This window comes from Numenius arquata, chromosome 5 (assembly GCF_964106895.1).
Source record: "Numenius arquata chromosome 5, bNumArq3.hap1.1, whole genome shotgun sequence".
In the NCBI taxonomy this organism is placed as follows: domain Eukaryota; kingdom Metazoa; phylum Chordata; class Aves; order Charadriiformes; family Scolopacidae; genus Numenius; species Numenius arquata.
Window position 1 is genome coordinate 32,152,364 of NC_133580.1, and position 27,913 is coordinate 32,180,276.

The 27,913-nt window shown below is 41.4% G+C and overlaps 1 protein-coding gene across 1 annotated transcript; it reads right to left on the reverse strand.

The window, feature by feature from the left end:
- MTTP (microsomal triglyceride transfer protein) lies at positions 1-27,770 on the reverse strand. Its single transcript, XM_074147913.1, has 18 exons — positions 27,710-27,770; positions 22,730-22,917; positions 22,023-22,166; positions 19,934-20,041; positions 19,072-19,188; positions 17,737-17,876; positions 16,768-16,918; positions 13,189-13,346; positions 12,141-12,309; positions 11,455-11,562; positions 9,793-10,005; positions 8,518-8,729; positions 7,788-7,885; positions 7,565-7,686; positions 6,556-6,783; positions 1,568-1,692; positions 1,071-1,241; positions 1-169 (listed from the first exon to the last, which is right to left on the reverse strand). Exons 1-18 carry the CDS (start codon positions 27,768-27,770, stop codon positions 1-3), a joined length of 2,682 nt encoding a protein of 893 aa, XP_074004014.1.
- Positions 27,771-27,913: the final 143 nt, after the last annotated feature.

Consider the following 27,913-nt stretch of genomic DNA (forward strand, 5'->3'; position numbering starts at 1 on the left):
TCAAAACCAGTTGCTGGAGGAATCGGACTTCGCGCTGAAAACCTTCCTGCACATGTTGGAGTTTTCTTGATGGAGAGGGAATTCATTCCCTGCCAACAGTTCTGCTTTCCCTCTCTTTGCAGTGTACCGTCTGCCAGACGGGAGACTTTCATACTTGGTCACGTAACGCCTGTGAAGACAGAACATGGTGGTCCGGCATTAGAGCAAATTTATGCAAAATCTGTACCCTGTATGTGAAGCTAGAGATAAACACTTTAACTACAGAGGAGATTACACTTCCACAATGTGCAAGTATAATCAGAAGATGTTTTAATATCCGCAGAATAACAGATACTGTTTTCTTAGGATTCCCTGGAGATCCTTGAGTTCTTTAATTCCTCTCAGGCTTACCACCTTTTGGATCAGAAAAGCCTGAATGGAAATCTGGCACGGGCTCTGCAAATGTTATCACCCTTAGGTCTTAGCAAATCGGGATTAGGAGGGAGTAGTAAACTCAGTTTGTCACACAGCAATGCAATTACTACTCTTTGGCTAGTGGAAAGCATCTTTTTTACCTTATTGCAGAGTTGTTTAGTTTTCAGGAAAGTTGGTGCCTTAATAAAATATGATAGAACACAAGGGTTGCAAGAGCTTAACACACCGGGTTCTTTTGTTGACACTAGTAAATAGCAGACGATGAAGAAAACTTTCAATTTCAGCTAGTTTATGTTTATGCGCTTACTCTCTCGACAGTGTAATAAAGAACTACTGCTGGAAGAGTTTCAGGTCACCATCAGAACCGATCGTGCACAAGGGGACCAGTGTCCTGCCACTTCAGTTGGTTTACTTGCAAAACCAAATTAGAAAATTAGACTAAAATGCACATTCAGATCAAAAAGTCTCTTCTGAACCTCAGGGGTGAGAGACAGGGGAGCACGGGTTAGCGGAGGGACCGGTGTGTTTAACAGTCTCCGCTGCACCTGAGGGTGTTAGGCTGAAATGTGGCCTCTGTTGGCTGCGAACATCAAAAGTTCCAGATCCAGCAGCTGGCTGGAAGGACGCCTCAGAAATTGTGTGCTCTTAGTTCTTACCTGAATGGAGACTCGACTCTGTCCATCTGCATACAGACCAAAAATGGGTACTGTGAAAACTGCACTGTGGAGATGAAGTCTAATGCCGTTTCTCCTGCCAAAGTGGTTTCCATACCAGTTTTTATAAAGAAGGAATCTACCTCGGTGTTACCAGCTATAAACATGGCTATCCTGCAAATAAATTCAGGCATTACAATTAATTCAAAACACGTTAAGAAAGAGGAAATTAAATTGCAAACGGTCCTACCACCCATACAAATCAAGTGCCCTCAAAGGAGCCTGTTATTCAGGTAAAGGTATATAAATTCAGATGAGACCAGTGGGAACTGGTATTACCCAGGAGGAAAGGAGAAGTACAGGTGTTCTCCCATGCATGCAAGGTATTTAATTTTAACTCATCTGCAAGGTCTTTTATATTTAAATTTTTCTCATTGAGACTACCGGGGCTCAAGAGTCTGAGCTCTCTACAACTCTATCGCGCGCTGGGAGTATCTCACCGGTTCTTGACGTTGGTTTTAGATTCCCTGTACCACAGGCTGAACTCCATCCCTCCCGAGATGTCGATGGCCAGGCCGCCTAGGAACTCCGTGCTGGCCCTCGGCCCGGACTGCAGCTGAATCTCCTAGAGCCACCAGAAAGCACAGGTAACCCCCCCGTTAGTGACTGCAGAGCTCAGTGGTTTCCTTACTCCCTTTTGTACCATGATCATGCCACTTGTCGTTTTGCAGGAACAAGAAGGAATAGGTGACTTTTCTGAAAGGGTGCACAAAACACCCCTGATGTACCTCTCTCCCTAGAAACTGGGATGAGGCTAAAGTGAGGTGCCTTGCATCCTTCCCCTCTCCCTCATATGCCAGCTGGTATAATTTCTGCAAGGAGTATCACTGCAAGGAATGTCGTGGCCTCTGTCTCCAAGAGCTACCACGCAAGCCTCACGGAGGCTCTGCTGGCACTCCAGCTAAATCAGATTAAACTCCTGACTGGAGCCCCAGCCATGGTGGAGTGTGGTGTGGCTTCCTCAGCACACCCGAAGGCTGCAAAGCAAAGTGCACCAAGGTGCTGCGAGCAGTCGTGCAGTGTCGTGGCTCTGAACCCACCCTATGGCAGGAATTACGTCTGCAGTGGCCGGGTGGCCAAACTCTTAAGCTAATGCACCTTAATTCCCACTGTGAATTTGCATTTAATGCATTTTCCATCAAGTGTGCTCGTGGCTTCTTGAAATCTCTATGGCTGGACTGGAAACCCATCGTGTGGAGTCTGTTTCGGAAGTGATAATATAGCTCAGGGTCACGGGAGCTCATTACTTTTAAGTTTTGACACACAGCCAAGATTTTAAGGTTCACTCAGCTTGGCAATCTACCTCACTTTATATAGTTGTCCTGCTTCCCTAAGAACTAGTGGACTAATTCACTGGCTTAAAAGAACCATTAATTTGGGAGAAGTTCATTTTGATCATATGTCCTGTGTACAGGGCATCTTCTCCTCTATCCCAGCTGGCTTTTTCCCTCTCTCCAGGTTCCTGTGCCTGTGGTATTCTCAGCCCCTGTAGCTCTGCAGGCATTTGTAGGATGTGTGGACACTCAATTTCCTCCCCCTTTTTGATGTTCAGGCACTTTAAAAGTCTCTCTTCTCTTCCTAGCTATTCAGTAGCCCAGTGATTCCAGCTAATACTGTCCCAAGATTTAAGAAAGAAGCAAGCAGAGACAGTCTGGCTTCCTAATCCCTACAGCAAGGAGCAACACTGGGGGAGAGCATTTTTATTCAGAGCATTAAAGTTTTCCTGAGTTTTCCTGCCGTAATTGAGGACTTGGATAATTATGGTGGCTGTATATGGTTACTTCACCTTTTAGGGTAAATAAACAATCCCTGAAACAATCCCTTTGGCAGAACCAACTTGGCAGTCGGCTACTGCTGAGGTGGGCTTGAGATTTAATGTAAGAATGAAGTGGGCTGGCTGTGGCTCATAAATCCCGCATGCCCACAGCAGGTGTGGTCATATTGTCCTCTGATTTCTTATTTTCACGCAAGTTAAAATCACAGGTTGGAATGACGGTATTTCTGAAATCAAAGGCAGCTTTTCTACTGGCTGCAACGGAGCAAGGAATACTTTCCTTGTTGGTCTGTTTAGGTGTGGAAATAAAGCTTGTTTGACTTTATTTTACTTTGTTTTAAATTGGGCCTGAATTGGTGGGTAGCTGTTAATGAGCGAGGAGGTAACAGTATACATTCTGGCGGAGACACGGACACACAACCAGAGGAGCAGATATTTTTAGATGCATTGTCAAATTGCACCTAATAATATTAGAGTAAGCTTGGTTTGCAACGGCTGCACAGTTTAAGGCTTTAAAGGCTACCTAGAATTAAATCAGGTTTGTCACTGGAGCCAGCGGAGAAGCTAAGGAGCACTGGTCTTGTGTTTTACTAGCTCATCTATTTCCTTATTTAGAGCTCAGTCCTGTCCTTCGCCTCATGTGCAAATCCAATCCAGGCTGATGGGAGGCGTAAATCACAGGGACCCGGCCTCCTCAGGAGCAGTATCTTCCTTTCCCTTCCTATTTTAAGCTTTGTATGTCATTTGCAGTGGAAACCATGATCCAAAAGATCAGAATTGGCAGTTTGTTACTGTTTAAAATGCTGAAACATGCTACCTTTCAATAAAGAAAAGCATTTCTTTATGTACTGCACTGACAGTGCTACTGTAATGCAATGCAGAGACGACTGAAACACACACTTCTTTGGGAACTGGCTATCTTCCACTGGGGTCTGGCTTTCAAATGGTTTCTCTGACCTATTAATACAGTATTTAATTTCTCTGTGCTTCTGGCAGGTGTGTTGCCTAGGAGAAATATTAACACTACTGAACTTCAATGCAGGTGACTTAGGAGTCTCAAAAACAGTTTTATGAGAGCTGTTTATTTTATAGAGGGAATTACAACTTCTGGACGGTTATTCTTAGCCCTCAGACAACACTGCGAGAGCTGGCCATGGCTGTGAAATATACTCTGATTTCACTTTGTGGAGTTAGGTGAGAAAAGGTGGGCAGGAATGTAAGCTTTAGAAGCAGTGTTATTAACTGGGAAACACCTCTCCAAAATGTGCCTGTTGTGATTACTGCAGCTGTAAAGTTAATGAAAGGAAGCTATTTTCTGGGGGACGGAGAGGTAAGGGGGCGTGGGGGGGTATGTTATTTGGTAGATTTGACAGCACTTTGAGTACAAATCAGTTTTGGTCTTTTTGTGCAAAATGATCCTTATAAACAGCAACAGGGGAGCAGAACTTTTCTAATATTTAAAAATCAGTTTTCTCAAAATTAGGCTGTACCAATGCAAAAACTGCAACCCAAATATTACATAAGTTCTCTTTTGACAATTCAATTGCCCCGTTTTTAAGTTTCAGTCTTGGCTTCCAAGTCACCCTTTCGATGTTTGATCTCAACTGCTCTGTCTGTATCTTATGTTTGTTTTTTTCCCTGTTCTGAAACCACACTGCGGCCAGCTGTGGCACACTGAGTTTTGGCATCATAGAATGGGCACTGTTTCCCATGCCTGGTTTTCTTCTTTGAAAGAAGATAAATCCAGTTTTGACTTGGTCGTCTACAGTATCAATTTGTTAAGGGGCTTACCTTCTGGGCAAGGCCTGTCCATGCTGGCCAGGGAAAGTGGAGGTAGTACTCAACTATCAAGAATCTAGATTAATTACGGCTCTCTTGCACTGTCTTTCCTCAGTTCCAGTGTTACGCCATTCACACTTCCATCTGACAGTGTTTTCTGGTACAGTTGTAATCACAGTTGAAGAACTTGACTGGTGAAAGCATTTCTAATAAAGCTTAACTGGGTTATGTGGAAGTGCCCAAACCATGTTGCTGTTGACCTGGAACATAGCTATAAAACCATTCTTTGAATGATGCACTGTGTTTAAAATGCAGCTCAGCCTAAAGCTGTGTTCAACAGTGCTTTAAAGAATTTTTGCCTTTGTGGGGTGTAGAGGAAAGAACAAGTGCCTTTTTGGTTGTGAACATGCACTTTTGGTTGTGTCCACTGTTTGAGTCTCACAGAGCTTAGGCAGCAACTGTTCCGGTGGCAACCCAAAAGAGAAAGCAGGGTGGGATCCCATCTCATCACACTGCTGCCCAGGCTTCCAGAGAGTCAGCGACTGACGGAAAATGTTACACCCTGATATTGATAAAAACAGCAGGCAGTCCCAGCCCTGCTGGGCCCCAGACTTTTGTAAGCTTCTCCAAAGATGAGGAGTGGAGAATCTGCTGGCTGACAGAGCTCTTGGGGTGCCTGCCCAGCTGATTCATCCAGGCTATGTATGGAGCCTGGTGCATGCACAGCAGTTGGAAATATTTAGTTCTGTAAACACCATGCTCCTATGCCCAGGACTGGACATGATTATCTTTCCCACCTCTGCAGTCTGTTAAATAGGTCATGGTAAAGTTTTTGCCCATAATCTGCATGTGAACTGTAAAGCATTGTTGGAATGAGCTTTAGTTCGCCAATTTGTGCACTACATGGGAAGCCCTCTAGACTTAAAATACCATTATAAAGGGGCTGAGCTGGGTTCAGGACGGGGACAGCTGTCATGTGCGGGGGGTGTTTCTGTGTAATTTTGATCAGAGTGGATTTTCTCATCATCTGCTTTTGGCATTTTCTTTTGCCAAGCATTAAAAGCGAAAAGTAAAAAGTAAAGTTTGAGCCTGCAGATGTTTCATGATCTGAGTGCTGCTGTTAAATCCACAAGTTCTAAGGAGATCCCCGCTTGGGAAGAACAAAAATATTGAACCAAGTGCTGGCCCTGCACTTTCAGAGAGGTGTCTAGACTTTAGTCCTCCAATAATACATTATGTAGCCAGTTATATTTGTCCATGAGTCTATATTTAAGCATAAAATTAACAGAGCATTTGGGGTGACAGTTGCATAACCATTGTGCAATCTTCATTTTAACCCTAATTCCTGGGTTTGCCTAGCAATAAGCATTTGAAATTTGGACCTCTTAGCATTGTTCTTTGAAGGTTCGTTACCTGGGAAAGTTTGAGTACCAGTGATTCATTCATTCAGTACCTGACAGTTATTGCCTAATTGAACATTAGGTCTCTGGACAACTTGTGAAGAGGAAAACTTAGGTGGTCACATGGGACAATACTGTATTACAAGTAACTGTGGGAGGGGAGGCCATAGCTGACAGCAATATGAGTTTTCTACAGGAAACTCAGTTGGATTTGCTTTTATTCAGTGTTACTTTGTTTTCTAGAATGATATGTGTTCTCACATTTGTTCTAGATTGCTTTTCACGTAATTTCATTCTGTTTTTTAATACCTGTGATTTTTCTATTGCTTCAATAGTAAGAGAAGCCTATGTAACATTGTTCAGTTTTATCAGCATTGAAAAGAGAGAAAATACAATGTCCTACAATAAGAGTGTGGGGGAGGGAGCATCTGTGCTTAAGAGACAGAAAAAGAAGCAAACAGTGTGATATTAGTACCTGTGAGTAATCTGTCAGGAGGATAAGTCCTTTCACCACGTTAATGGGATCTCCAGTTGCTGAGAACATTTTAGACATTAAATCACCATAGCCTTGAAAAAATGTAACTGGCCTGAGTTGGACATCGAACAGAATGGCTGACATGCCAGCAAAGGAATCCAGGTTTTCCTCGCCTTCGTCAGGAGTTGCAGCTATTATGGACTCTAGACCTTGAGCTTCAATCACCACCTAAGAAGCAATAGTGATACAGAAGCAATGAAAAAACTCTGCCTGATCCAGGCTGTTAACAGTCCTACACGTTTTCTTAATGTCTAAGAGCCTCACTCTTATTTATGTAGTTATAGATGAAAAAGTATGAGGTTAAGATTTAAGGGAACTAGGTAGAGCAGTTAGAAAAACGGAAAATAAAATAATCTCACTGCATGTTTTTTCCCTTTAGACGTAGGCAGAATTTGCCCACATGCAGCTCACAGTCCTGAGCCTACTTTCAAATAAATTTTCCTTTATCCATATGACTATTTTCCACAGACATTTGGGAGGAAAACCCAAAGATGTTCCACTGCGCAATTTTTGCCCTGCAGAAATTTAGGAGGATTATAATATTGAAGGTACTTGCCAACATTAAGAAGAGGCCAAAATAGAGGCATCTCATTTAAATTTCTTAGATTTGTACATTTGCTCTACTCCTGTTACTTCCATTCTATGTTATACCCAGATGAGAGGCTTGATTTTACAAACTGACAAAGCTTTTATTGATTATGTCAGATAAACAGTATGGGCTCTAACCAGAGACAGGACTCGATATATGATACAGAAGAAAACACTTGTCTTTTCGTTAGGGCAAATATGTGCCTCATTGGCTGTTGCAGGTTTCTTTTTCCCCCGTTATTGGCTCGTTCTCTGCCGAGTGCAGCAAATCTTACGGTCTTAGGCATTAGATGAATTCTTTTAGAAGCTATAAGAAGAGACTACACACTGGCTTAGTTTTTATGCACAGCGTGGCAGTTACCTGGCTGGCATGAAGTTCAGCATTTCTATCAAAAACATGGATGTTCATGTTACTTCTCCTTAAAATGCCAGAGCCTGAATAGAGGATGTCAAGGCTGTATGTGGATGATACATCAGGACCACCTTAATTAAAAAAGAAAGAAGGTACCTGTGACTAAACTAGTGCATTAATCAAACGTTTGGGAATACAAACAGGGTTAAAAGGCAGTTTCATGGTTACATACGTGTAATATAGCCAGAGTAGGCAGAGGAAGAGCCCATCTTGGCAAAGCGATCATAGTTATGAACACGCATGTCCTTCAGAACTTGCCGAACTGTTTTGCTGTGGTATTTCAAAACAAACAAACAAACACACAGAGACACAAAAATGTTATGGTACCAAATGTATTACTGTTCTGTAGAAATACCAAATTTGAAAGAGGGTGAATTTCCCAGTAGGAAAGAGGGTCTTCAAACCCCTCATGTTTTCCAACTAAAAATCTGCCCTAACACCGAGATTCTTTTCCAATTTCAGCTACTCCTTGTAGTCATATGTGAAAAGGCAAGCAAAAGTCTTGCTTGAAAATTAATGGAGTTGAGAAGAAAAGATATTTTGATTATTTTCATTCTAGTGCTGTGATGTTTAAAATTTTTCTGGTTCACTGGTTCTTATAATATAAAAGCAAGGGCCCACTGAGAGAATTAAGGCTACAGATGACATTTCTTACAGTAATGCAAGTTAGATGCCTAATTCTTATTTGTATCTCTGAAAATGTGACTAGTTATTAAAGGAATGTCATTGAAATGCAGAGTTTTATTCTGAAATATCAATACTTAAAAATGGCACAAAAATCAGACATCCTTTTAGACTCTCCTTAATTCTTACAGTAGTAATTCACGAGAACCTGTGTGTTCTTTGGGTTTCTGCAAAGGACTAAGGATAAACTGTATTCATTTATACTGAACTTAAGGTACCTTGAAGGCATTTCAAAGTGAAGTATATCTTGGATCATGGAGAGCATGTACTTGTTCATTTCCAGAGACAGTTCACCAATGGAGAGCAGGATGTTTTTCACTTCCATGTAGGATGGGTTACTGTTTAAGATAATAGCAGCTGCAGTAGTTCGCACTGTCTTTTCATGGACTTGACGATTCTGGTGGTATATCCTGTTCATTGTTTCCTTCACCTGGTCAGGAAACAGATTATTCAGTCAGTACTCACACAGATGACTGGGCAAAGTACAGCTTGGAATCTCGTTTATAATATCAGCTTAAGCTAGCTCCATAGCTAAGGCTAATACATAAGGATATATTTTCAGCACCTTGTTTTTCATGGTCCTTTTGGAATGTACGAGACATGTATAGCTCAGTGACCACATGGGCAAGAGGGGCATCTGTTATGTTCTCTCTGCCACAGTCCAAATACAGTCTCCCACACTGATTTTCACAGCGGGGCCGTAAATAAGTGGGAGCACTAAGATCAAAATACTGTGGCAGTGGTAAGATCAAGAGAGAGATTTCCTTCACTGTTAAGGGAATAGGTACTTTAAAAAAAATCAAGAATCTTTCAATTTTAACTTTCTAGCTGGTGCTCATGGTGGCCTTGTGTCCCTGAGAAGGTTGCGACACATCTTTGTTACAGAAAAGTCCATGGAGAACCATGTAGCCCCACTGATAGAAGGGCCTCTAGCATGTTCGTTGCAGAGCAGCACCCTGACAACCTCAGTCACAGCTGCCAGCAGCAGGTATGAAATGGGATACAGGGTAATGCAGCAGAGGCAGGACCTCATGTTCCGCTGTTTTGTATGTCTTCTCTTACTCTTGGAGGCTGCAAGGTAAGATGCAGCTGGTTTACCCTTCTCTTACTTCATGCATTCTCCCTGACTGTGTGAAAGCACAAGAAAGAACAGGGGTTACACGGGTGCCCAAGTGTTCCTAATGTCTCCTGTACATCACACAGAAGGCAGAGGTCTTGTCAAGGGAGCCCAGTTTTCACCTGCCACCTTCGATGGCTGTCTGTGACTCTGGAGCCAAAGGCTGACTAGCACTGGGAGCTGGGATTTGGCAAGCAGGAATGTATAGAGTTTTCTGGCTGGAACTGAGATGTGTATCATAATTTCCTGGAGGTAAAAAAACTGTATGTGGGGCATCTTTAAAAAGAGTGAGACTGACAAATGAACTATGTTAATTTATACTTGATGTTTAATGCTGTCTCTTCCACTTCTTTTTTTGGGCAGTATATTTTCTTACCTCTTTGGTGAGAAAAGAAGGATCGTATCTCTGTAAGGCAGTGGCAGCAAGATTGCTGATGGGCCCTTCTCCTGACTCGGCATACTTCAGAAGCAGTGGAATTGCTTCAGGAAGGAGTGCATTCTTCAGTGCCAGCAGGTACATCCTCACATTGTCATCTTTCTTAGCCTTCTCCAGTCTACTTAGAATCAGCCTTTTGGCTTCCACAACAGCCTAAAGAAAATCAACAGCATGTTTAAATGGTGACCACAAACCCACCTTTTTCCCTCGCAGAAGTAGGAGGCGCAGGGCTGGCTTCTAAAATATTTTTGTTTCAAAGCATCACTGCACAGGGTTAGCAAATGTGTGATTTGTAAACCGTATGTCGGTGGCTTCCTTCAGGCATAACCAAAGTGGCTATGTCACAGTGACACCTGGTCTGTAGATTTATCATTTGCTAGCTGCTCTTGCCCTGATTCAAGGACTTCACAGGTCTTACTCATGGGGCCAACGTGTCCCCACAAAAAAAATCCAAGGGAAGTGTTCTTTAGTGCTTCGTAACATAGTGTTATAAGAGTGCTTGCCAATCAACAGAGGAAGGAAAAAGGGATTCCTAAGGGCCATTCAGGTTCTCTGTATCTTTTCAGCAGTGTGCTGCAATCCTGAACAGCACAGGTCCAGCAGGCTGTAGTGCCTTGTCTGGCCATCCTCATCCTCTATCACCAGCATCTCCTCAGTCCATGGTCAAGGTGATAGCCTTCCTCCTTGGTTGTTCTATGCACGTTTGGGGCAGAGTTGAATACTTGAATTAATTCATTTTCTTCACAGACCTGAAATAACCTAAGGTGACTGCAGATGTTAAATAGATCTTGAATTCACCAGTGGTTCTCTGAGGAGACATGTTGTGGTTTAACCCCAGCTGGCAGCTAAGACCACACAGCCGCTCATGCAGTTCTCCCTATTCCCCCAGAAGGGCAGGGAGAAAAGGAGGGGAAAGGGAAAAGCCTCATCGATTGAGATAAAGACAGTTTAATAAAACAATAACAGGAAGGAAAAATAACAATAATAATGGTAAAAGAATATACAAGACACAAGTTGCTCTCACCACCCAGTAAATTGGTGAATTGGCACCGTCCCAAGCAGTGATTGCAAGTACCTCCCTCTCCCCAGCTATCCCCATTTATATACTGAACATCATGTCTATTCTACACTCCTTATCAGATGCTATGGGAAGCTGAAAAAAGTCTTTGAAAAATATAACCACCACCTGGCAACAACTACACCAATATGCGTTATTGACCTCCTTTTATAGCATGCATCCTTTCATAGCAAATCTGATATACAGCAACCACTAGAAAAACATATTAACTATATCCCAGCTGAAACCAGGACAACATGCAAAGCTTTTGGACATGTGACCAAAAGTACTGCTTCTGCTGGCAGACTAGGCTGTGAGAAAAAGTTCTGTCGGATGAGAGTAAAACCTAAAGCTGACAAAGTAGATGTCATTATAAAAAAAAAAAATAATCCTCCCTCTATCAAATATAGGAGTTTATGGGCTTATTTTAAAAGAGGAGGGAATATGCTGCCTGTGTCTCTCATGCTCTCCCAGTAACATCAGCAGGGATCATTCGCATGTGTTGCAGACCACAGTCTGGCCAGCAGTGAAGAGCAGATACTCACTGGAAGCTTGCAGCCTTCTCTCTCACACAGCTTCCTGATGAGCGCTCCCATGACAATGACGAGAGTTTCTCTCATTTCTTCATTCGCGATATCACCCTTGAACGTAGCCTGTTAGCAAAAGCAATGCTGTTACTCTCTTTGTCTAAATATGATGAAGCCCAGTCTGTAGTGGGCTCAATACCCTCCCGCATTTCCTGTGAATATTAGTGCAATGCAAAGGCAGTGATGACCACAATGTCCTGGGCTCAGGCTAAACAGAGCACTGCTGTATCATTACATATAAAAACTGACTGCCATTTTCCCATTGAGTTACACTTCTGTGTCTCGAATAGTAGATTCATTTTGAAGCTATGTTTAAAAAGTAAAAAAGAGTATTAAATGGTTACAGGACTTTGGCAACAATAAGGCAACAATCAAACAACTCTCAAATTGTTTTGCTAACATTCAGAATTATGTTTGTTTTCCAAGTAGTAGATATTGATAACATTTTACAAAGTAAATAGACTTCCAGTCTGGACCTACTAATTTTTGTTGTTTACAGGCTACGTGCTACTGGCACACTTAAAGGAAACCCTGGGATAAAGAAAGGAAAATTGGAAACAGCAACCTTCCCCCTCCCTTCCCCTTTTACAGGGATGAGGCTCAAGAGTATTAACTCCGTTGTATTTTTTTGTCCTTTGACTTACAGTTAAAGATTTCAGGAGATTTTCACTGGGGTGAGAAGCAAATCCACAGGCATACAGGAATCGCTCCTGCAGGGTAGAAGTGCTTGCATCCTTAAAGTCAAGAAACTCCAATATGGCTTCCAGTGATTCTGGGGTCTGAGCAGAGGTTACGGCATCCACTACCTGCGGACTACAAAGAAGTGGAAATGAACATATCATTGTAAGAGCTAGAAAATACTGAAAAGGCTTCACTGCTTATAGAAAGAAAGAAGCCAATGTGCTGAAAGATCTCTTCATTGTAGGTAAGAGAGAGGTTTTTTTTCACTCTTGTTGGAAAAAAATGTGTTCTGAATTCTTCCACCTCAAAATGGTACATGAACTCCAGAAATTCTTCGTATCCACGGATAATAATATTTGAATTTATGCAAATATAGGATCCAAAAAGTATTAAAAACCAGAACTATCCAGAGTGTCTAAAAGTTTACAGGACAAGGTTGTAAATGGAAAAAAGTGCTTTATTTCTACATACACAATGGCAACTAGAGAACAGGCTTCTACGCTACCTGAGTTACTCTCAGGTTTACCTCTGTTGTTAAGACCTGCTATAATTTGTTTGAAAGATCCCGATCATATGGTGGGACTCAGAAAAGCTTTCCAGCTCCTAAGTCTAGGTGCTCATTCACCTAGTCTGTAATATGAGAGCAATATCCAGGGATGAACCATCCCCTTCTTTGCCGTATTTCCCTTTGAAGGAAAATGGGCAAGTCAAGAACAACTTACAGTGTTTCAGAACAAGCAGTTGGGACGAGAACCTTTGGGTAAGCTACAAAACATGTTTGCCTTGTATTGCAGATAAAGTCTTCGATGCTGAACAGTGTGCTGCAAATATATTATACTACAAGAACAAACATAGCTTTTAAAAATATATTGTTTTCCTGTAGACAGTACTGAATTCTGGTTTTGCATTGCTAGGACATCACCAGTAGAACTGAATCTGTTTGCACGCAATTTGCCCTTCTGCAATTTTAAGTAATTTACACCTTTTGAAAGCTTGTTCATGATGACTTACAGAAGTTCTTTATTTTCACTTCTAATAATCTGCAGTATCTCCTCTTTCGTAGCTTTTCTGATGTTCTGAATGAAGGACAAAAAGCTTCTTGCTGCTTCAGCTTTGGAAAGTTTTTCAGGATACATATGTTCTCTGATGCTCTGCCAGTGTTCAGAAAGCTGCAAAACAATTCACATTATGCCAAATCTCTCAGCTGTGGTTTCAGTCCTCAAAATCAGACTTACTAAATGCAGATATGTGGGCCAGCTACTGCTTAAATTAGCTGAAACTCAATAGATTGTGGATCCTCTAGCTAAGTGTTATTTAATTTATTATATCCCAGCTCAAATATCTTTGAAACCTTTCTATAGCTGTCTCTCTTCCAACACTTTAGTATTTTCTTGATAATGTACATTGCCTTAAATGCAATCTATTTTGGAACAAAACATGTTTATTTATACTGTAACTGGAATAGGGTGAATTCTCTTCTCTTGCAAATTTACTGTGCTTTCTGGTGAATACAATGTTTGCCTTCTGTTTCCATTTTTTCCCAAGTCAGTTTTTTTAAAGTGGGAGATGCACAGTCCCCAAATTAATCATATTTTCCTCAGAAGATGGTAATTTTGTAAGTTGCTAGTGTGGAACAGGAGTAAATGTCCCACAAATAATTCCCATTTCTTTCATAAACCTCATAAGATAGGGAAGGATTTGTGGTTATTGTACAAAATGATAGGTAAGATGGTATTAGAATAGGTATGGGCCCCTTCTTACGTTGTTTCTATATTTACTCCACACTTTGCATTTTTTACTTCAATAAGCCAACATGGTACCAAAGCACCTATATCTGTCTTTCCAGATACACTCCCATAAGAAACTGGTCCAGGTATTTTGACCTTTCCTCCCTCACTTGCCTTTGCCTCTGTTATCTCAAATTATCGAGTTAGATTATTATTATCTCAAATTATTGGTGAAAACTCAGCTGTTCTCTGCAGCGGTGTTTACTGCAGTTTTCCCAAGTGGGAAATAACACTGTCGCCCATTTGACCTTTACTAAAATACTTCCCCTCTTCGTGGATTTTGTATTAGGCAATAACACTTGAACCTGCCGGCAAATAGAAGTATCATTCAGAAGTACAGAGTGCAACTTCCATCAACTGTAACAAACAATAATTAGGCAACAACGATTGAGACATAGGATATTTCCTGAGGATTAATGACCAGCTGGGAGGAGCTCATGTTCTGAGGCACAGATGGGTCTGTTAACCTCAACTGGTGATTAGTGCTTAGCACCAAGGTCAGTGTGGCTATTATAAGCTGAAATTGGATAAACATACGGGGCACCTTCTATTCCCCCTGTTGAAGTTGCACTATAGCCTGGCTAAAATCTCTGATCTGTATTTTCTCCTGTGCAGAGCCCAGCTGTGTGGGCTGCTCTCAGCTTAGCCCACACCCTAGAGAGGAGCAAGGTGGGAGATGTGAGCTGGAGCCATCTCAAGCAAAAGAGAGTGGAGACCAAGTCTTCCTCTTTGTGGAGGATGCTCTAACCATTCAGCTACTACAAGGAGCAGCTACCATCTCCTGCAGTGACCATAACTTCAAAAAACCAGCATTTACTGTTGACTTTTGCGAGGGGCCTCATTCTCCTTATGCAAATGTCAGGCAGTTTGGATTGACTACCCCAAGGATTCAGGCACAGATGCACACACTTCCACATGGCAACTCAGCCAACCTCGGACATGAATCTCTGTCTCTCTGTCAGAGAGAGCAGACCAGAGATCTTGCAGGTATTATAGAAAAATTCAAGCCAAACCAAGAGGTCCTAAACTGAGCAAGACTTGGTTTTGAATGTCAGTTCCTGACAGCTGCCTTACGAACCTACAAAGGTTGGTTGCACAAGACAGAACAAAACCACCTCAATTTCTGAAGGGACAAGCATTCCTTTCTGTAAGAACCATGAGCATCAAAAAAATGCAAGAACCATGAGCCCTTCTGAAAAGAACATGCTTTATGATGTCTAAACATAGAAATCTAGGCCTAAATTTAAATGTAAATGTTGGCCATAACCTCACAGAAGCTAGTGCAGACATCTGTGAAGTGGGGATAATAATGGTTGTTTCACCAAACTCATAGAGATAAGACGTGTTCTGATTTTAAAAGGGTTTTGAAAATGTAAAACTGTAGGGCATAACATGTCAGCATGGCATTAATGTATACTATGATATATAAGTACCAAATATTATGTTGCTGCTTTGGATACAGTGTTCTGTTTATAGACCCCATCTTTTCATAGCAGTTACTGTAAAATACAGTGAGAAAGCAGGACTTCATTCTCATCGTGCCATCAGGTTTATAATGACATAGCTCAGTCCCCAGGCAGTGCTCTGGAATTATACTCTATGTTTGTTATCTTGGTCTGGAAATTATCTCTAACTATTATGACAAACTTGGTTCCAAGTAACAAATTGGTCAGTGCAAACCCCGAGGGGCAGAGTCAGGGAAAAAGCACCTGTCCCTGCTCTGTTTAAGATCCCTTCATGTTCCCTGCTTAGAACTGCTCCAGCACACATGCAGCATCATTTCTATTTCATTTCCCTCAACATATTTTTTTATCTTCTCTGCAGCTCAACAAGCATTAGACGAGATAAATTATTACAGTTCAATGCTACTTCCAAATAACTAGCACATATTCCAATATAGTAAGGTATTTGTGCTCATAAGGACTATATCTGGAGGATTAAAATTATGTGTGCTGAACAGAAGCCTTATCTTGCTTATCAAAAACTGCCAGAGAATAATAATCTTTAAATTAATGTTCCCATTCACTGCTAAATTCAGTCCACAATAGTTATAGCATTAAAACTGTTTGCTAACAACCACTGTAGCAATATATACTAGTTTATGATGAATAGCATCAGTAAAACAAAAGAGGATGTATTTATAGAACCGAGCCCTTAGTAGTTTCTAGATGATTTAAATATTTAAAAAAAAAAAGAGTAATTTTTTTTTTTTCCAGGGGAAAAATGAGAACAGTATTTGACTTGCAGGAATACTGAAGCCCCATTTTATACTTATAAAATACCTACAAAGTCTTTTAAATAGAAGACTTCCTTCACAGTCAGGCAGTAAGAAAAGGCTACATAGATTACCAAAAAATGTTTAGCCTGCCTAAGGAAAGGCTAACTACCTTTAATTTCTAGGAGCAGTTCATTCAGCTTCTCCATGACAGAATTGTTTATAAACACTGGCAAACCATCTTAAAAGTCATTTCACGCTCCATTACCCAGAAGAATTAAGTTCCTGCCAACTCAAGGTTGGCAAAGATGAGATAAAACAAAAGGGTGTTGTATTTTCTAGTGGTCTCAAGAAATACTGTATTCAGTCTTTGAAAGACAGCAAAAAGATTGGTACTTTTACAGGTAAATCTTAAAACACCCTTGTGTGGTGGAGAACCTTCGCATCGCTACTGTGCTCCCCCCTCCAGGGAGTATTTTATATTGCTATGTTAGACCTCTCCTACTGGGTTGCTTGGACAGAAACTTCTTCCACACTTGTTCTGCTCAGCTAACCAACCCGACGTCGCATGAGCCTGTGTTTACTTACCGAAGGACACTTTTTGCATTCGGATTTGACTGGCTCCGCTACTAGTGTCACGGCAACGTAACTGGAGTCCAAGGTCTTGATAACACTGGCAACTTGCTTTGCAGCGATCAGTCCAGGGCCAGCTTCTACTGACTTCAGTTCCAGTCTCTGCCTGTGTATCCATAGAAGACACTGTTAGAGCTCAACTACTAGAGCAGAAATGTAGAAATCACAGCAAGAGGAAACAAAAAATCCTCCACAGACCAAAAATACAGAACACAGATTTACTGAAGTCTCATTTTAAAATGTTCAGAACATGGCAATTCTCTGGCTTTCTTAAGGTAACAGAAGTTTACTGCTAGAGGTCCGTGGTATAAAATACCAAAATAATAGACTTTCTGAAGTATGGATTTATAGCACCTGGTAAACAGCTTTAGTGACCACATACATTCTGATATGTTTCATATATTTGTTCACAAGAAGATCTGGAAAATGAGATTTTGAATGAACATTTTTTTAATATCGCAATACTAAGGAGATGCCTGAATCATTTTGTATTTGTCCAAACTTTCACTGTTTCAGAGTCTGGAGTCTAACGCAGATCTAGGTTTCACTATTGCTTCCTTTCTAAGCAGCAGATTTTGTCTTCTACACTTCTGAACTTTCACACACTAGAAATGGAGATCTATTTGAAGTATTTCTTAAGAAACGAGAAGACAGAAACGGAACACCTACAAAAGTAATGCATTGCTTAAAATGTTTTGGCCAATTCAAGCTGCTTCCATTTAATTTCTTATCAATGTAATTATTTATTGTTTGCAGTATGGTAGAGCCCTTAATCAAAGTTGGACTAGGTACTGTACAGATGCAAAAGAGACCTAAATCCTTACCTGGAGAGTTTAGAGCCTTAGAACTTGATGCTATAAGACATACACATATAACCTGACTCGAACCTGCTACTATCAACGACAGTCAATTGGCCCCACTTACTTTGAGACTATTTTGGCACCTGTTTTTCGTCGGGAATTCAGAAGCAAAACATAATTTTCTTCTGCCTTGATGGATTTAATGAAACTGTCTTCTAGCACATAAATTGTGGCAGATGTGGCTTTTGTAGTCACATCTAAGATCTGAAAATAATTAAAAAATAAACCAGAAGATCAATAAACAACAGAATATGAAAAGAGGTCACAGTTCTACATTGGGGCAAAACTCATAACAAAATAGAGCCGAATGAGGAAGGTGCATCTGGGTTGACAACATCTCCAGCTAATCCTACAAACCAGGATCTTCCAGGTTCTCAAGAATTCCTTCTGCAAGTCACTCACTTCTGCACCATGTGTTTCAAATTCAATACATACCAGAAACAAAAGAGGGGGAAGGATGGGACAAAGTCATGAGCAGGCTGTAACTGAGAAAATGCCCAGTACTACATTTAGTTAAAATTACACTTCAAATAAGATGAGAAGCCTTTCCAGGGAAATGTTTTTTAAATAAGATTGTGGTGGTCACACCTGGGAAGCAAAGCCAGCCACCTTGCTTGATCTGTTTGTAAACAAGATGAAGTCTTTGTGACAAATGCGAATATCAGGAACTCAGTCATGGCATTAAGCTGGTTCATTAAGAGAGCGTGTGCTACCTTTATATTCTCTGACCTGAGAAAGGACAGTTTCTGATGCAGAGAATCCCAGTGCCTTCAGCGTGTGTCCAGCCTGCACTCAGTAATAACCCCTTAGAAAGGCACTTACTAGTAGCAAGGGACCACTAAGGGCTTCAGTTACCTCTACAGCACATCTCCTAACTTGCACCTGTGCGTTAGGGAAGCCTTCAACCTTTCAGGCAAGCTTGACAGGGCTCCATTCAGGAGTCAGCATCTTGCCCGGCATTTACTGTGTGACTAAACGCTGTGACTTAGCAGCTGGGAAAAAAGTTACTGTTGTCACTATGACTGTGACTGCATATAGTGTTTTCCTCCAAAGAAAAAGAAGCCTCACATTGATTAAAAATTCAGTACAGACAGGACAAAAGTGCTCTAAATCTGCTTAGAAACTGAAATATATTATGGATGAGATTCCAAAATTATGAGAATTGGTGTGTTTCACTTAATGTCAGCTGAGCCAAGGTGGCTTGCACAAGAGGAGAATCCATTTCCTGTTCTCCCCATAGATACCACATATGAAATTTCTATCAGTAATACTACAAAATCTACATGTAGAATTTGCTTTCTGTAATGTAGGAAAGGACTTTTGAGAAAATAAGTAATAGCTATTAAGAATATATTTGTAAATAGGCAGAACAGATTTTATTTCGTTAAAGAAATCATACCTTGTTGTGGCTGGTAAATCCTTGTTTTTCTATTTCACAGGAGTCCAGGGCTTTTATTTTAGTCACTTGATCTTGCCGCACATGGTAAGTAGTATTGCAGTTGCCAGATATGTCCACCTTGAAAAAAAGAGTTAGATTAGGACACTTGTGTGATTTTATCTTTGGGACCCTGGAACACCTTCCAGAGATGAACCATTTTCTCCACCCTTGGAATGTTTTACACAAGATGCTACACTGTTTGGGTTTATTTACCAGTTTTGAAGGTATCAGTATTTCTAACTACCTGCTTTGGATAGGCAGGGGTACTTTGCATCAGACAGCTATGAAGGAAAGTAACAATGTTTGCTAAAACAAAAAAAGTTAGGAAATGCCTGGCAGTTGGGACTATACTTATGAATTTGAGTTAAATTCCACCTTTGCTCATGTGGACAGATATAAAGGTAATGCAGGATAAATGGATGCAGCTAAACCATTGCTAACTTTGTGTGGATACTCTGATTTAAAATGGCCTAATCCATTGAATTGAGGTTAGGAATCAACTGAATTTAGACATCAGTATAATCTCTTTTATAGTGACCTGGTTTAAGTTGGTATATTACCAGATTCTGCTAAATCGGTAAGAGCATTTTAAATCAAATGGATTTCACCAATTCCTTATGTCAAGTGCAGCATCTTGACTTGTGTCACCAAATATTCTGAAGACTCCCTTTACATCCCCAACCTCAAATGCATTCAAAGGGCTGATTTTTGTCACAATTCATTCCTTCTGAGGTCAGTGGGAGCCGCAGGTCTGCCTTTCAGAGCAGACTGGGCCCTGCCTCTTTCTCTGATGATGATTATCTTGCCAGATATAGCGTCATACCTCACGGGCAGCACCAGAGTGCAGCTGTAGCTGGAAAAGGCTAGCCAGACCCCTCTTAATATTTTGAGTAAAACCGGGTTCATTTTGATACGAGTAGAAGTTTTTGACCTGTAGGAATAAAAAACAAGTATATAACAAATCTGGTTAAATGAGAAAGGAATAGTGAGGATTCTCTCTAGAAAAACTCTCGTTACTTTTTTCTGATCTGGAAGCTGAATTTGGTCTGTTGCCCTTATTTAAGCAAACTCCAGGGGCTATAGGGCCTGCCGATAACAGTACAAACATGTTTCAGGCTTCAGCTGTACCTATGTACAGTTTCAGTGCACTGAACATCTTTCCTATTAATTAGAGAGAATTTAGCAGGGAAATGGGAAACTTTACATAATTTCAGAAACGACCCATTTTTCTGCACAATCGTCAGATAATCCCTCCCCACAGGGGCATAATATCTGCTGCACTTTAATCACAGATTGCAAAAACCCAGAATGAATCATAAGTAAATCACAGTTAGAATGACTTAAATGACGTGTCAAACACATCACAACCTTTGCACTTCGTGGGTCAACTGTTGTGCTTAAGCCTCTCCTCTGGTAACAAGACTTTGCACCTCCACTTTGCATTCAAGGTGCTTTAAAAGTGCACTTTTTTCAGGAACTGTAAGTACAATCAGCGTGTTATCTCAGGGCAAACCTGAAAAGTGAAATCACTGTGCCAGGGATGAAAGTATCACACCACAAAGAAATCATAAATGGAGCATAGAGACCATATTACCTGAGAAAAAGCCCAAGTTTTTAATACTACATCTCAGTCTTAGTGTGTGAACTGCTTAATGAATTAGGAGCAGATGTGTTTTGACTGTGTTCTTCTGATACATCTGTCCTCATTTAGGGATGTGTACAGTTGGGAAACAGTGCTGTCCTGTTTCTTTTTATGTTGTGTAAAACTGATGACAAGGCTGAGTCTGAAAGTTACCGAGCAGGCTGATAGCAGCTGCAATTCAGTAGGCTGAGCTGGCGGCCAGGGTATGTGCTCAATGCCTATTTACAGCAGGAGGTAAAGATCCTGCTGGGATAGGGTGTCACAGCCCTCACACCGCTCTGCAGAAGAGAAAATGGAGTGTGACCTTCAACCTTCCTTCTTTCTCACTGCCCTTCTGCCCACGTCCCACCTGCCCACTTGCTTGGGCTCTGGAGGGGAGAGCAAGACTCTTGGTGTAATGCGCCCAGCCACAAGCTAGTGAAGAAGCAGGGAGAGGAGGCAGGAGCAGCCATGGCTCAAGCCTTGCCTAAGCAGTAGGCTAAAGCACAAGGGGACAAGTGAGCAGCTCCTCAGGCAAAAAGAGGGGGAGATGGATTTACTTGATTCCATTTCTGAGCAAGACTGGGACTCTGAGAGCTACAATTGCACATGGGTGCCCCTGTGGTGGGACAGTGCTTCATTCATTGCTCTCTCAGAGCAAGCTATAAAATGCAGGCACACAACGAGACACACCTGCTCACTGTCCCTTCTCTTCTGATTTTTGGAGAGAGTTCTCAGTAGAGGAACAACTTGAAAGGCTGTTTCAGTATCAAGCTCATTAACTTGGGACCACTGAAACTGCAGGTGACACCGAAGTAAATAAGCAAGCCAGAGAGGTGGGAAAAGCAGTCATGCTAAACTATTTGCTAACGGTTTAAAGTGATTAACACTGTTCCTCACAGACTCAGTATAATCTCCCTCACTGCAAATTGTATCTCCTTTTCTGCCTTCAGGCATTGGATAAAATCCTGACCTGGCTGAAGTCAAGAGCACAAATCTTACACAGCAACTGTGCATATATCTGCATGTGGTCCATAAATTTGTGGCCAATCTCCTGTTTACTTCGATACTGTATGGTGTTCTCAAAACACAAGACTCTTGGGCTGGAAGGGCTCCTTGTATAGCTAAATTACTGTCTGTTCTAAACTATTGTATTTTGTACAGAAATACAGGACATGAGGACATATTAAGAACACTGAGAGGATATTGAATTGGTAAATTCTCCAAGCTGGTAATAAAAGATTTGTCTCAGGTTTCCTCAGGGATTGAACTTTAAAAGACAAGGTCTTACTTTTCCACGGACAACCTCAAGAACTATGGGCCTCTGTAAAGCTTCCAGATACTCTTTCCCGATGATCTTCTCTGTGCTTTTTCCTTTGAAGATGTTTTTAGCAGCTGGACGTTCATTCACATTTTCAACTTGAACATCTCTTATCTAGTAAAGTAAAAGCAGAGAAAATTCATGTAGAGAGCAGTCTAGCATTGGCCTGGGGTAGGCTGGATAGACTAAATTACTTAATACATCTTTTTTATTTCTTCATTTCTGGTTCTGATCATTAATCTTCCACGATTACTATGTCTATGTTTTCAAAAGAAATCAGAACTCACCACTGGGGAAATAAGTGGCAGAAAAACTCACTGTAAACCAAACCAAGTTTGTATTTAGCAAATGTCATGATTTGCAGCTATAACTTAGGGCTTCAGACAACCTCAGGTAGAAGCTTGCACGCCAGTTGTTTGAAGCTATAGAAGCTGTACGAAGCAATTTCAAAATATAGGAGATATTCTGAAGTTCTGACTTGTGATGCTAGATGTATTCTTATGAAGTCTTATTCTATAGTAATCAGCTTATTGAAAAAGCTGGGTTTAGTTGATGAGACAAGGATAATAAATGATTTAGCTCATCTTCTGAAAACAAGGTCTTCAAGATTAAATCAGCAGTTAGATAAATGCAGAAAAGATTTGGCATATTTTAAGTTGTCTGATGGCATTGATTACCGTAATTTTGATCAACTGGTCATCATCATTGTCAGGGTTTCTCCATAAGAGGTTGACATCTACACCAGAAGAAATCCGGTAGCCTGCACTTTTCTGCAGCGATGCTTTCACCTGATCAACATACACTTCAGCTGAGTAAGCAAATTTATATAGCTTGTCATTACTTAAGCTTGGTCCAGTAGTGTGCCCTGTTTGGAAAGCAAAAACAAACAGTGTTTTAGAATTGACTAACATAATCTGTCATTTTCTCTAAAAAACACCTTTAGAAAAATCAAAAATTTAATTGTCAACAGAATATTTCTGGGATTGATCCTGCTACCTTTGATTACAGAGGCTGTCCCACTAGAGCACCTGGGGTTTTTTTTTGTGATTAAGTTGACCCTAATCTCACATATTTAAGATAAGAATGTCCACAAAATCCTTTGCTCTAGCTTACACTTAAATAAATAAAAGAAAGTCAAATTCTTTACTTTGGATATGTTAGCATTAGAAATTAATCCAAAATTATTTGCAACTCAAAATACTGTAATTAATCATACAATTTGTGTGCTTAGCAACTTGAAATGCAGAGACGATATTTGCTGGAGCCAACAGAAATTGATCTCTGCATCTCTTGCATGTTTATTGGGAATCCTTCCATTGAGAGCCTTGCCCAGGGGTGACATGGATGTAATGAAGACATTGGGAAAATATGTTTTAGATTAAATAATTAAGCCCTTGTTCTTTAAACCAAATAACTGTCTCTGCAGCTGTGCCTTGGCTGTTAATTGATGTATTTTAAGGGATTTAAAAGCCAAATTCTAGCAAAAATGCAACTTGCATACCCAATTTATGGTGCCATTTCCATCTGCGTTAACAACTCAGACTGTTTCCTAGGGACTCAGTTGCACTCTTTTCAGCATAAATGAAAATCTGTAGTATACAAATGGCTTTTATTTTTCCTTTACAAAACCACTTACTACCACACCCTTTCCTATCTTCTCTTTCTCTTCTGTCACACACAGCCATATGAGTCGTGTGGCACCAGAGTCACAACTCTCTACCCAGCCCAGGGTACAGGAATTAGGACCGTGCCCCTAAAATTTGTGGCTAAGGAAAATCAACTTCTTCTTGAATACCCTTTAAATGTTTTGTCGTGAAGGGTATACATAACAACCCTTTTCACTGCTTCCAAGGGCTTCCCTCCTCTGGTGCAAATGGCTACAAAGGTCTCTTCCACACAAGAAAAACTGATGAAGTCAGTTTGTAGAGGGAAGGGAAGGGAGGAGAAACTGGCTGTACACAAAGTGCTGTTACATCTGCAAAGTAAATACACATACAGTGACCTTAGGTGCTATCTGTAAGCAGCATGGCACTAGCCTCTCGAACCTGAATACCGCACCACTGAATCCACTGGGAATTTCTTCATGGAGTTCAGGAGGTGCAGAGCAGAAACAAAAACTTCACAACAGAGTTAATCTAACAAAAACAAAGTGCTGTCCTCAGGGAAATGCATCTCAGTCTTATGACAAGTGCACAGAAAAGAAGAAAAATCTATCAAAACAACTCAAACAAATTCTTAAGCATGTGGTAATGTCATCAGTGTGTTCAAAGTCCCTTGCAGAGAATCAACAGGCTATCGTGCTTTATGTCATGTCCCTCAGTGTTTTATTTGACTCTGCTAAATAAATTTCAAATCACTGCATTGGTAAAAAGGAAAACCAAAGCCTTCTCTTATTTTACTCTCAGATTTTAAATCCAATTAGGTAGGTGGACAGTGTAGTTCCAACATGGCTGTTGGATATATACAGATATATTCTGCAGTGCTCAAAGAGTCCAAAACCCCTTTTTAAGGTTTTGCTCACTTCCTTCCCCTGTTTACTCAGATGTCATAGCAGTAAATAAAAGTAAGCTTCAAAGAACCTTTTCCTGGGGAAAACAACAACCCCACCAAGTCTGCTCTGCGAGTTGCATAAATTGGCAAAGCAACACAGAACTAAACTGACTTATGCTTTACGCCAGCTGGAGATGTGGCACAGCAAGTTTGGTAATCTTTGAGGGGGGGTGGGGAAGAAGCCTGTTTGCATATGAGAGCTCAAAGCTGTGACTCTTGATTTTTTTGCAGGAAGGCTGAAGCATTAATGTTGGCACGATGGGGCTCTTCTGGTTTTGCATGTCTTGTGTGTCTGCTTCAAAAAAACAGTCACCAAGAGACATACAACCCTCCCTTCAGGCTTACTGTGAATTTTCTAGCCACTTCCCTAATCCCCCACAATCCTATCAGTTTTGAAACTACATTGCCCTTGAGAGCAGAGTGTGCTCAGTGCCTTCCCGGAGATGGCTGCGCCTTTCAGGGACACCCCTGGTTCCTTGCAGTACCTCGGAGCAGGTCACTTCCTAGTTCGAAATGTCCTTCATTTCCAGCAGAAATGGCAGTGCTGATGATTTAGTATCAGCTGAGATTTTACAAGCGCCACCCACTAGGTGCTTTCTAAACACAGAAGGTGACACAATCCCATCTGAAGATTAAGGTGGGGGGAAAGCACGTCCAAGAAAAATGATCTGGGTGATGAGAGACATGTCTTATTAGTTAAGGTGGATGTTTGTGGTTTTGCTCCCTCTCTCTTTTCAGTTAAAATTACCTTCCACCTATCCTCTTCTTTTTCCCACAGCTCAACCCATAGATCTTTTTTTCCTTTTTGCAGGAGTTCCTTCCCTCTTCTTCCCTTTTGGCGTGTGCTTGTCCCCACATACAAAAGAGCTGCTCCCTACTGAAGGAAATAGATGAGCAAATGACGCAGCAGCTTCTTGCAAGTGCCATGGAAGAGATGAATAATTGCAAAGTATTTCTGGGAGCTAGAAGAATATAAGGTTCTGAAAGCTTTCACCATTTCATGTGTAGAAGACACTGCAGAAGCCAGGGCAGAAGATGCCTTTAGTTGCAAGAATGGTGTCACTAATGGAAAAGGGTGAGCCAGCACTGGATCATAATAAGAGAAGCAGCAGGGATGAGGCAGTATTCAAGGCAGTCCCAAGGAATTAGTACTTACTGTGGTGGAAATGGAGAAGCCAAGAGATAATTGGATAGTGTGGTCAGTTTGAGAGGCAAGGGGGATATTGGTGGCTGAGGGACAGAGACAGTGTCGCTGCCCAGAACCAGCATTCAAAACAGCTTAACTAAATTTTCATGCCATCTTTCATGAAGAAAGCACCAGTAATATTAAAAAATGAATATTCCTACACCTTTCTGATAGAAACTTTTCTTAAAAAACCCCTGCCTTTAGTAGCTCTTTCCTTTGTATTCAGCACAGCACTGGGATCCTTGCTGCCCATACGCCATTGCCATTTCAGCAAATGTCCACTGGCTGAGAAGGGAGGAGAGATGGACATAAAGACTGCAATCAGCCTTGCTCTCTTGGGGTCAGAAGTGCCTGCTTTCAAGGTGGAGTGCATAACATACAGTTTGACTAGTAATGTTAAGTGTCTGTCATTAAGGGTAACATGCCAAGTCTATAATTAAATCATGATACTGTATAATACAGAAGGTTACACTGCATGAGTAGAGACAGCTGTCAAGTCCTGTGCCTTTTATTAATACATATGGCATGCACAGCATTTGCGTCTCTAACTACTTGCTGGCTCTACCTTCATAAATTATATTTGCCACTGTTTCTGATACCGGAGAGCTTTAAAAAGCAAAACCCATCCACTTTAAAAACATTTTTCAAATGAAATTGCAGTAGGAAAGTTTCATGTGTGCTGATATAGCTGACTTAAAAGAAAATAATATTCCTTCAATATTTCCAAAAGGAAGCATGGCCCTGGTGGAAAGGTAAAACACTCATTCTAATCCCAACTCTGTCACTGAGGCACTAAGTGGCCTTTGGGCCAGTAATTTAGCTCTCAATCTCTCTGCACAAGAGAGAGATGAGACCTGGCAGAGCTGAAGGGAGGACTAATTAATGAGAAAATGCTTGTTCAGTACCTTGGGGATGTAAAGTGACAAGCAAATATTACTTCACACCAAGAAGGATCTTTGCTTAATTGAAATTAAGGAGAAGCTGGGAAAAACAGACAGCAGAAATGTGGCACGTTGGTGTCTAGCCATAAATGTTACTTGGCAGTCTTGTGAAATACACTCATGGGTAGAGGCACTGCCTGTAAACTTCTCTGCTTTATAAATCCTGCTGTAAGGGGGTACACAGGTAGGGAGGAGGATTGTTGCTCTGGATCCCCTGCAGGGAGCACCTGCATGAAAGCACCTCTACAGCCTTTTTAACAGTTTAACCTAGCATGGCGTGCCTCTGCCTTCTCCTCCTCAACATGATGAGGACATCCTTATTAAACTAAAAACTAGGTGTCAGCTCATGTTTTAAGGTTGCCACCCCTCTAAATTTAACGTCAAGTTGTACATGAAGGACCACTAGAAAAAACACCGTTCTTTGCTTCATACACTGGCACCGCTGAAGTGGGCGCCCTCCAGATTTCATACCCTTGACCTTTGTCAGGACACCTCAGTAAAGCCCTGCTCCCAGGGCTTGTGCAGACATCCAGGTTTTCATGACTTATTGCAGAGCGAGCTCCCCATGAAATTAATGGGATGCTTGTTACTGACTTCAGTGGTAGCTGAGTCAACTGCTCAGAAGCTGAAACCTGGAGAGCCCTGAGCGCTTCCTGGCTCTGCTCCACCAGAGCACTTCTGTGTGTTTAACTTCTGAGCGTAGTCCCTTTCAAGTCGGTGCCCCCACAGCATGTCCTGACTAAGCAAGGTCAAGATCCCCAGTCTCCTGGCTCACACTGCTGGCCCTGTGCACCTGAAAACATTGTCTCTCCATCCCCTCTGCTGACGTGAATCCTACAAGCACTTAAGCGTTTGTAATTACTAAATGTATTTTGAATTACTCAAAGACAGACAAGTGAAGACGATCATTTTTACTGCAAAACAGATCTGCATATACACACTGGTTATGCCTTTGCTGAGCCAAGCCCGGTAAGACCTACCTTTAACAGAGGCTGAGTAGGTGGAAATGATGCAAAGGAACAGCACAGTAAGAAGAATCATGCTGGACTCCCCCGAGCTCCTGACTGCAGCATGAAGCGTGAGAGCCTCCAAGTGAGCTGCTGAGAGTGTAGGGGCGCTTGCAGAGAGCGCTGCTGGGTCAGCCACGCTGTTTATCTAGATGTAGTAAAGGTCAGATTCCAAAT

Coding starts and splice junctions, on each gene's coding strand:
- MTTP (XM_074147913.1), bottom strand. CDS start 27,770: ATGATTCTTCTTACTGTGCTGTTCCTTTGCATCATTTCCACCTACTCA. Junction 17,877..19,071: donor GATTTACCAGCCACAACAAG/GTATGATTTCTT, acceptor AATTATTTTCAG/ATCTTAGATGTGACTACAAA. Junction 170..1,070: donor AGAGTCGAGTCTCCATTCAG/GTAAGAACTAAG, acceptor CTGTCTTCACAG/GCGTTACGTGACCAAGTATG.